The sequence below is a fragment of the Anopheles funestus genome, chromosome 2RL (assembly GCF_943734845.2).
Source record: "Anopheles funestus chromosome 2RL, idAnoFuneDA-416_04, whole genome shotgun sequence".
Classification (NCBI taxonomy): Eukaryota; Metazoa; Arthropoda; class Insecta; order Diptera; family Culicidae; genus Anopheles; species Anopheles funestus.
This window is the reverse complement of record NC_064598.1, coordinates 51,754,676-51,765,346: the sequence shown is the minus strand read 5'-3', so window position 1 is coordinate 51,765,346 and position 10,671 is coordinate 51,754,676. Positions and strand designations below refer to the sequence as shown.

Below are 10,671 nucleotides of genomic sequence, written 5' to 3'. Positions count from 1 at the left end.
TGCATTAGGTATGTATGGCAGAGAGGACAAAAAAGTTCGTTAAGGATGATTTTAAGCTGGAAGAGTTACGGGTAAAATTGGCGACGGATACAATGTGAGGAAAGATTTGCATGTAATCTATTATTAATATTCGAGATGGGATGCTGTTGGATTGCAGGTGCTTTTTTCACCGTCCGGTTCTAACAAATTTCCATTGCTATTATTCTCCATTTTCCGCAGATCTGTTTCTTCATTTGAAGGAGACATTTTTTTCTGTTTTAGTAAACGTTGAATTTGGGTGGATTTCTTTATGGGGCAGAGACAGAAAAAAACAATCTTTTCCACCTGATGCAATCAATTGGTGGTTTGCTATGGCAACGGTTACATCCTGTTGCGGTTTGTGACTTCTTTTTTATAGTCCTTCGTTTTGTTTATTTCATATTTTTCAACTCATCGAATTGGTGTGTGTGTGTGTGTTTGGTGTGGTGTCGTAGCATTTCCGTGCGAGGTAACAAAACATTACACCGGGCAGGGGCCGTTCGCCGTTGAACATTGGACTATGCGACTACAAATTGACCATGGTTTGTAGCACGCAAAGTATGGCAATTAATTTCATCTCGGCAATGGTAAGTGCAGCCGCCGCATCCAAAACGGTGGACTGAATACCGAAATTGTTCAACAAACCGTAACGATACGATGACAGCTGGATGATGGAAAGCCACCGGAAATCCGCGGTAGAGAAGTATGTCCCACGGGGGAGGTGGTTTGGTGTTTATGATGGAAGCAAGGTGGTTTTTGTGTGTACTTTTTCCTTTTCATTCTCCCATTACTTTGTAAAGTTATGACAAATTATGTCCAATAATTCGTAGCTAGTAATCAAGCAATCCTTTTCATCTGCGGGAGGACTTTGAGCGTAAGTTGGTGGATTCCGTTCGTACAATTATAGGATGTCCTCACTCCATCCATTTCTTGGGTACGATTATACTAAAGCACTTGTTTTGATTTCCTTCGAGAATGTTTCGTTCCGATACTTCCGTGTGCTTCCGTCTTTGAGTGATTGTTGGTAAAAGTTGGGTTTTTCCCTTGGTTTGGCTGTATGGCGATTGGTTATTAATGATTACCTCAGTAAGAGGGAAAATTCCCAACCAGCAATATGCTTTTGTTGGCTAATCGAGAAAATCAACCATCAAACGCCGTTGGTGTAGAAGATGTTTTATTCAGTCCGGCGTTTGTAAGTCAGTCGTATGTTGTGGCACTGGGGTGGTTTAGGGTGTAAGTTGCATGTATACATTAACGTTGATTGCTATGATTCGCTGTAAGTACGCATTAATTCTCAGGTCATCAAGCAAACGTCAATTTATTCAATGTTGGCATCAGGATAAGCTGATTGCTTTAATCGTGGGGTACAGTGTAAGTATAGTGGAAAGGAAAGCAAATAAGAAAACAAAAATGTTTCCTAAAAAATGTTATAAAGAGTTTGGAAAACAAAAATTGATAAAATGGAACCGTATTGGATCTAGTCGTGTTGCTTAGATTTGCAATGAATAGAAATTAGTATAAAGATAGAACTACTTTTAATCCCATTAAATAATTACTCGAATTAAATATATCAAACTAATACTGTACAAGTGGATAAAAAGAGTAGAGGTAATTGATACTGCTTCACTCAAAGGTCTTGTCAGTATCGTATCATGTCAGTATCACGGATTTTTCAGTATCGTAATAAAATGAGACTAATTTTGGATATGCTGTTTGGTAACAAGTATTTATAATGTATAAGCTCTGCATCGCATAAATCATATCATAGAGTTTTACAATGTTTAACTTTTGTGTAATAATTAATATTCTTTTTTCAAAAATTACTTTAAAATGTTTAACAACATTTGCCTCATTTGAAAATGTGTACAGCAACTCAGAAAATAATCTATTTTGTTTATGTTTTAATGTAAGGAAGCTTGCAGTATTGACAAAAAATCATTGACAATCTAAATGAAACTCTCTTTCTGTGTTATAATTTTTATCAAAAAAATAAAGTTTGTGTTTGTTTGATACTAAAACTAAATAAAGATATAAGCAAGAATAGCACGAGTATTGAGTTGACAATCATATATTTAACGTGAATGTAATAGAAAACATGGGAGAATCGTGAAAAGAACTTTCTAAAACTCATTTTAAGTTGAAGTTGAATCTTCATATAAAATTCAACTTCAAATCCTAATACGCTTTAAAGTTCCATCATTTGCGCAATTGGGTCGTTAGTACAATATTTATGCTTAGTACTTCCAAACTCTGCTCGTAGCAGTCGATTAGTTTTTAAAGTTCTACTAGGAAAGAAGATGTGTATAGAGTTTAGAATAGACGGAGTGTCACTGATCCCGGTTATAGTTTTATGAAGGAATATACTAGTGTTGTGCTTATAGAATTTTTTGAAAAGACTCATTCATATGAATCTTCAGTGAAGAGTTATTGAAATCGTGAGCCGACTTCCAAAATATTAATCAATTTTCATAAATTCAAATGAATTCTCTAAGATTCATGAATCCTAAATGATTCGCTGCCAACAAAATTAAATGAAAATCAAAATACAGATTTAGAATCATTCATGCAGTTCAATGATTCATTCAGTTTCATGAATCTGAATCAGATTCATCCAACAATAGAATATGCACTGTGCCGTCACTCTTCTGTGCTGTAATGATTTATGTCCAAATTCCAAATTGTCGAAATTTTTTGAACGATCACCGTTCTAGCTATTCGTTCTAGTTGTTGTTAAGAACAGACTATACCAGCTAATTCAATAACGAACCGCCAACGAATAGTTTATAAGCAAAAAGGGTTCTTGAAATCGCTTGTGAAACGAAGTATAAAAACTAATACACGAATAACTTTTCCAAATTGTCTGACCAAAGTGGGTTTGAAGCTTCTACTTGGTGCCAAGGAGTTGTAGGGGAGTTTAGAGAGAAAACATTTAGACTGGTGAAGTTGTAGAAATTTTCCTACAATCATCTTTGACTTTTTACAAAGGGCCCGCAAGCGACCGGTGTGCAAGTGACTGTCTTCGAATCGTTATCATGCAAGTACTTTCTCTTCCATGATTCAGACGCGTTCCATTTCTTCATCTTTTCGAACATCTTGTATTTGAATAAATAAGAGTCCAAACTTTTAAATGAAGGGTCACGTATGTTAATATCTCTAACATACTTGAAAATAAAATCAATTATAAAATTGTCAAATTTATACCAAAACATCCTGGATTTGCTTTACCTGGTTAATTTTCTACCAAAAATGTGTCTTTTCTTTACAATTTGCAACTAATTGCATGCAAATTGTGTAGAGAGCAATATTTTTACTATCCCCGGTGGTTAAACTTTGTAGAAAAATATATTCTGCACTGACAAAAAAACAAGAAAAGTGTCGGTTCCAAATGCGAAAGCGATAGTTCCACTCGTGCCTCACGGATTGTTCCATCCCTTCGGGGTGGAAAACTTAAAACGGAGTACAAATTACGAATCCGTACCATTGCTCAGCGGGTGTTTGTTCAATGATTCTATCGCATAAATCTACGCAAAGACAATAGTTTCAATTAGGATAAAGTTTCAGCTGTATCCATACCGTGAAACCTCCGCCATACCGCCCACAAGGAGACGGGATCGTTAACTCCTTTTAGTTTGGGCCGAGCTGGAAATCCGGTCCCGGGGATCAAGTTGGCAAGATAACCCGGACCCGGGTATATCACCCGAGTGGGTGACGATAAAGTTGTGCCATTTTGATTGGTTGACAACATCTTTTCCTGGTTCCGGGCGTGCTGCGTTCGTCGGCACGGTACGGGGCTGGTTTGCAGTTGGACGGAAATCCGTTTTCGTCCTTTTGTATCGGGTCGCTTGCGTCTCACCGAATGCGGGGCGGTTGGGCATTGCTGATCCACACTGGCGGTGGAATCGAGCCGACAGCACCACGGCTAGTGCCGGTGGGAGAAAAACACAACCGATCTGATGATGCCGGTGGCAGTTTTGAGTCGTGATGGTTGCGTACCCGTGAAGAAGGAAACGTAATATGCCGGTTGCGGATGCGGAAGCGTACTCATTCGAAAACTATCTTTTCATCGAGATCGAGGGGTTTGGGCCGAAAAGTTTTCGTGCCGAAGTTGAAGAGTGAATTAATTAGCTCAACCGTTCTCAACCCCGCCGAACGGAGATGGCCGGATGGGCCCCCGTCACGTTTGCGTGAGTGTCGAGGGCCATTGGAGGATTTTTTTTTTTGGTACGAGCAGTAGCAAACGGTTTGGCTTTACTTTATCCAATGTATTACACCACAGACATCAATCCTGACCGGTATCATCATTTTTATTTGAGAGCAGACTGTGGGAAAAGAAGTTTTGCTTTTGCTTCCTAATGTTGATTGGTTGCCATTGTTCTGTAGCTGGCTTAAGTACATTAAAAAATACATTGAAATAAGTTAACAGTATCAAACTCGTTTTAAAATTTTCGTATTGGGTTTCCTTTGATGCCCTCAAATGAAAGAAGTTTTATAAAATTCTTGGTGGAGTGCAACTAAAATAAACTCAAAAGAATGATAAAACTCTTTTGGAAATTATCTTATAAATAGTGTGCTACTTTCGAGTCGGTTAAGAAATAGAATAACATAAGGAATTTAATATTTTGTGCAGATCTTAATTGTCCATTTGTCATTAAAATTAAATAATTAGAAAATATTTATTCCTTGCTTGGTTTATTTATTACACGATAACGTTTTCTGATTCAATTAAAAAGATTTAAATAATTTTTAAGTGGTTCAGCACACGTTTAATAAGTTAGGCTTTCACTGTTTGGAGAAGGAAATGGCTTTTGTAATTTGTAATTTTATTGATTGTACACGAATTAGTCAAACATTGTTATCAATTTGTTCTACAAAACGTAATCTATTCCTGAATCTTTTCCTTTTGTGCTCAGGTCTTCATACAGTTCAAGTTCAATTCATAAATTCAAGTGTATTCCAAAAATATTTATGACTTCAAGCAGCAGGCAAAGCGATCGGTTGGGATGTTAGTGAGTTACGATCGTTCCACGGTAGTCGCCGAAGTGCCTAACGTGTAAATTTTCTTTGTATAGATTCTATCCTGCTTTTTCCAAGTTTCTGTGTATTGTCTTGAGATAACACTACCATATTCCAATATCGAACCTACTATGGCGCAATAGAAAGATTTTACACAAAATGATCAAATGGATCATCCAGTTTCCTGGTAATTTTGGTAATAATCCTGATAATAATCATATCATTATATTCTGTAAAACATAATTTATCGTCAAGTGTAACATTTAGGTCGCGAACTTTACGTTTACGATTAACTGTAAATAGTATAATTTGTAAAAATCGTTGAACATGCGACCGTCAACGAGACAATAAAACATTTTTCAACGCAAAGACATAACTTATTACGATTATCCACATATAGAACGATTCTAATGCCGCTTGTAGGTACGATGTGCTGCTTACAGATGCATACATTTGGATGTCGTCGGCATACATAACACTTTTACGTCACGCAACACATATGACACATCGTTGATAAATAACGCGAAATGTACAAGAATATTCCCCCGGGGAAAGCCTGCTATACAATTAAATGGTTTCGAAATGACTTGTCCAAATTTTTACTGCGTATACTCGGTCGAATAAATACGATCGCAGCCATACGAGGATACTTGTGGTGAATACCAGTTTGTTGAGCTTTGCTAACAGTATATATTTAGATATATTATCGAAGGTAGCTCAAAGTTAAACACGAGCTATTTGTTGGCTGGTGCCCGTGCAGCTGATATTTTTCGATACAAATTTTTAGACAAATTTGTGGAATTCAAACACAACATATAGCATTATTTCTAGTTCTTTGGCGCTTCGACACATTGAATTTATTCCACAATTACTCATACCTAGCATAAGATCGCCTGAACAAACTTGCGGAATTCGGATGCTGAATTTTCTTTCGAGAATAGTTACCGTACGATTGGCGGGATTTTTACGCGAAGAAGAGGGATTTTGTTTATTTGTTTTCCCTTTTATAACCTTTTCTCTGAGTGCCCACTGAGTGCCACCGGCACTCACAATACGACAGTTGCTGAAACTTGACGAAACCAGCAAACTGTCGGTTTATACCACTATTGTGGTTCTTGTGTAAACATACTCCCCCCCATGACAGAATGTCATAACAAAGGCGAAAGGAACTAGCATGTGGTTTCACCGTCCGCTAACGGCAGTAAGCAGATTTTGTTGATCGGACGAGTGATGATCCCTTTTACCGTTTGTAGTTTTACCACACGTGTGAGCTGGTCCTCTCCAGGATGAATTGCAACGATGCGTGCTAGGGGCCATCGGGTTGTTGGTAAGGATTCATCCAGTAGTATAACCAATCGGCCGGTGAGTATATCGTTGGTTCGGTGATGTCTTCCTATTGCTTCACCCTTTGTCAATTGCCGTAGCTCCGCTGAAAATGCGTCTTGCTGTGCTAAACGACATAGCACAGTTTTAGCAGCTTCCATGTATTCGGGAGTGATGACTAAAGGTGATGTGAAGTGTGTTGGTGTTCGTTGAGTGCGTGCCTTCTCCTTAGTGTTACGTGTGAAGCGAATGCAGTATGCAACGATGCGCAACAATCGCGTGTAGCTGGAACACAACGTAAACCAAGGGTTAGTGATGGTGTTTACATAGGCAGCACTCACCTGACGAATTTCGAGATTCGTATCTTCAGCTGGTTCAGGATTACAGTTGGGCCAGTTGGATGCGGGTAGTGCTAGCCATTCCGGACCGCAACTCCACAGCTTGCTCTGCAGGAAATCTGCAGCTGACATGCCGCGTGAGACCAGATCGGCAGGGTTAGTTGAGCCGGGAACATGCCTCCACTGACGAGGATGAGTATAATGCTGCACCTCCGATACTCGGTTGCCTACGAACGTTGCCCACGTGTTAGGTGAGGCGCTGATCCACTTTAACGTGACGGTCGAATCGGACCAAAAGAATACTTCTGCTGCGTGTAGTCCCATCGCCTTCTTGACTCGATCGTAAAGATGAGCGCCTAATACTGCAGCACACAGTTCCAGTCGAGGTAGTGTGACACGCTTAAGTGGTGCCACTCGCGACTTGGATGAAAGTAAAGTGGTGCGAACTTCTCCTTGCTCACTTTCGCAACGAACATAAATGCAGGCCCCGTAAGCTGCTTCAGATGCGTCACAGAAGGTGTGTAACTGCAATTTACTACCAGGTAACAGCGCATAGCGATCGATCTTAAAACCGGATATGAGTGGCCAATCTTGCTGAATATTTTTCCATTTCTTGCAGATAGAATCAGGAACAAGATCGTCCCAACCAGCTTTCTGCAACCACAACTCCTGCATCAAGATTTTGGCTCGTACGACTATGGGAGAAATCAGGCCAAGCGGATCGAACATGCGGGCTATGTTAGAGAGGATGCTTCTTTTAGTAGGACTTGCTGTGTCGGTGTCGATGGCGGACTCGAATGATAGAACATCATGTTCTGGCTCCCACGAAACTCCAAGAGTCTTTACCGTTTCGTCGGGTATAAACTGTAGCGCTGACTGTGTGCCGATCTGATCCGCAGTTAGACCGGTAAGCACCTCTAATCGGTTTGAAGTCCACTTCCGTAATTCAAAACCACCCCTTGAAAGTAATTCATCTAACTCTACTCGTAGACGCCGAGCGCTTTCGATCGAATCCGCACCGCCTATGAAGTCGTCCACGTAGAAATTGCTCTTCAGAGCGGATGCGGCAACAGGATATGTGGTTCCCTCATCGTTTGCAAGCTGCTGCAAGGTTCGAGTTGCAAGGAAGGATGATGGGGACAACCCATAGGTTACGGTGTTCAGCTCGTAATACTGGATCGGTGAATGCGCATCAAACCGGAAACAAATGCGGGCATACTTCCTATCGTCTGGATGCAGCAGTATTTGGCGGTACATTTTAGCAATGTCTCCAACAACCGCCACCTTATACGTGCGGAATCGTAGAATGATGTCCAGCAAATCATCCTGCACTGCAGGGCCGACACATAGCGCTTCGTTGAGCGAGTATCCAGATGATGTTTTCGCTGATCCATCAAACACCACCCTGGTTTTTGTTGTTGTGCTCGAAGCCTTGAATACGGGATGGTGCGGCAGATAATATGCTGATTCGTCGTCAGCTGGAGCTTGTATCAGCGACATGTGCCCTAGCTCCAAATATTCCTGCATGAATTCATGGTATGCCGCTTTAATGTGAGGATCGCGTTCTAGGCGCCTTTCGAGCATTGTAAAACGTCGTAGAGCTGATAATTTCGAAAGACCCAGCTTTTCTTCAAAGTCAGGCTGCTTTGGTAAACGAACAATATAACGACCAGTATCGTCTCGTTGTGTTGTATCTTGGTATAATTTTTCGCAATACCTTTCTTCGGGGGAGTAACCATCTCTTATTTGTAATTCTTCCACTTTCCAGAATCGCTCGAGTGATTCCTCAAGCGTGCTCATGCAGACGACGGAAGATGCGTTGGAAGTTTCGGTGTTGTTATCACATGCTGATGCTGAGCCGGTCACGATCCAGCCGAACACACTTTCAATGAGGACAGGAAGGTTATGCGAAATTTTATATTGCGCCCCGCTCTGGAAAAATGCATGATAATGCCGGGCACCGAGGATAAGATCGAGCGGTGCCGACTTATTAAACTGGGGGTCGGCAAGCATAAAATTCGGCGGAATTTGCCACTCGGCGGTGCGCACATCATGTGCTGGCAAATCCCCAATCAAATTGTCCACAATCAAGAAATCAGCATTCAGCTGATATTGGCCCGTTCGGGAGGAAATCTTCGCACGCACCGATTTCCGCACCGGGGTGGAAGAGTGACCCGCACCGATGAGCGTTACGTTGACCGTATCAAGTTTCAACGCTAACCTCTGAGCAAGCCTGGTGCTCATCAAATCAGGCTGCGAGGCACTATCCAATAGTGCTCGCACTGGATGCAGAGTACCATGTGAATCAACAACGTGTACCACGGCAGTTTGCAGAAAAACATGATCATATGTTTGCTGGCTTGCGTGTGCTGCTACGTGGTGTCTTTGGGTGTTTGTGGCGTGATCGTCTTTGTTCTGTGGATGGCTTACCGGAACATTTCGCGCAGCTGGCATGGTGTTTGCAGTGGGAAGTGCTCCTTGTGCGTTGTGTGCGTTGTGTGCGTTGTGTAACAGTGTATGGTGTGCTGAGTGACAGTGTCTGCATTTGTATTGCGAGGAGCAATCGCGCGCTCGGTGGTTGTCCCGCAAACAATTTAAGCATAACTTATTGGACATGACCTGTCGATATCGTTCTTCCGGACCCATAGTCATGAATCGCGGACATTTCGTGATGCTATGCTCTTGCTGGCATATTATGCACCTACGTGTTTCGTGAGAGGTAGACGGAAAACTAGCCAGCCGAGTGAGATTCGATTGTTTATGTGTGAAGTGCGTGTGATTTCCGCTAGAGGGCGCGTCGGTATTGTTTACCATCAGAGTTTCGAGCACTCGCATTCGGCGTTGCAAAAATTGCACCAAGCCTTCGTAGCTTGGATTTTCATTTGTTGATGCAAATTCCTCCCAATCGCGCAACGTTGTTGTAGGCAATTTTGTGCATAACAAATGTTCTAATACGCTACTCCAAGCATCTGTGTTTTCACCCAAGTGGTTTAGCGTTTTCTTGTGCCGCTCGAACTCATCGACAAGATGGTGAAGGGTTGAGGCACTTTCCCGTTTCATGGTGGCCATTCCGAATAAGGCTTGCAAATGACGCTTTTTTAACAGGTACTCGTTAGAGTAACGCTCCGTCAGTATTTTCCATGCTATTTCATAGTTTGCGGCACTGATGGTGATGGATTCAATAACCTTAGCGGCTTCTCCCTTTAAGGATGCGCGCAAATAGTGGAACTTTTGGATCGGCGGTAGGTCGGGGTTATCATGTATTAAGCCCTCAAAAGTGTCCCTATACGTTAGCCACTGCATGTAATCACCATCGTATTCGGGAAGCGCGATGGTGGGAAGTTTAATGCCTACTAGGGGGCTCGGGCCAGCGTTTGGTGTGGAACTAATGCTTCGAGGAACATGCACCCTTTTAGCCTTTAGCTGGGAATGTGCGCGTATCAAGCGCGGCTCAAAATCATCGCGTAAAGCGGCATTGTGCGCAATTTCTTCTTCCGTGATTGCCAAATCCTCTAGCTGACCTTGGATTTTCTCCAAGTCAATGGACAGCTGGTCGAACTTTGTTATGCGCGTTTCGATCTCGATAGCGTCTCGTTCCGGGAGAAAATCAAGGAGGAACTTCTCGTGGCGATCTAATGAGACCAGCAAAATTGCCCTTCGGGACGATAGAATGACGGCAGACGCTGGCATGATCAGACACGATGGAAATAGCTTCGTCAGCGGTAACGAAAAAACGGGAGTGTTGTGTCGCGATAAAAATTGCGTTATGCGTAGGAAAAAACAGGTCACGAGAATCCGCAAATTAATAACCAGCAATTCGGCGTATCCTGGTCACGGCACCATGAACAAACTTGCGGAATTCGGATGCTGAATTTTCTTTCGAGAATAGTTACCGTACGATTGGCGGGATTTTTACGCGAAGAAGAGGGATTTTGTTTATTTGTTTTCCCTTTTATAACCTTTTCTCTGAGTGCCCACT

General features: G+C 41.9%; 1 protein-coding gene across 1 annotated transcript; it reads right to left on the bottom strand.

The window, feature by feature from the left end:
• Positions 1-5,294: 5,294 nt before the first annotated feature.
• Positions 5,295-10,382, bottom strand: LOC125774895 (uncharacterized). Its single transcript, XM_049445262.1, has 3 exons — positions 9,674-10,382; positions 6,696-8,974; positions 5,295-5,324 (listed from the first exon to the last, which is right to left on the bottom strand). The coding sequence occupies exons 1-3, from the start codon at positions 10,380-10,382 to the stop codon at positions 5,295-5,297; spliced, it is 3,018 nt and encodes a 1,005-aa protein (XP_049301219.1).
• Positions 10,383-10,671: the final 289 nt, after the last annotated feature.

Coding starts and splice junctions, on each gene's coding strand:
- LOC125774895 (XM_049445262.1), bottom strand. CDS start 10,382: ATGCCAGCGTCTGCCGTCATTCTATCGTCCCGAAGGGCAATTTTGCTG. Junction 8,975..9,673: donor GAAAACGCTAAACCACTTGG/GTGAAAACACAG, acceptor CTCTGCATCCAG/TGCGAGCACTATTGGATAGT. Junction 5,325..6,695: donor CGAATCTCGAAATTCGTCAG/GTGAGTGCTGCC, acceptor TACTATTTACAG/TTAATCGTAAACGTAAAGTT.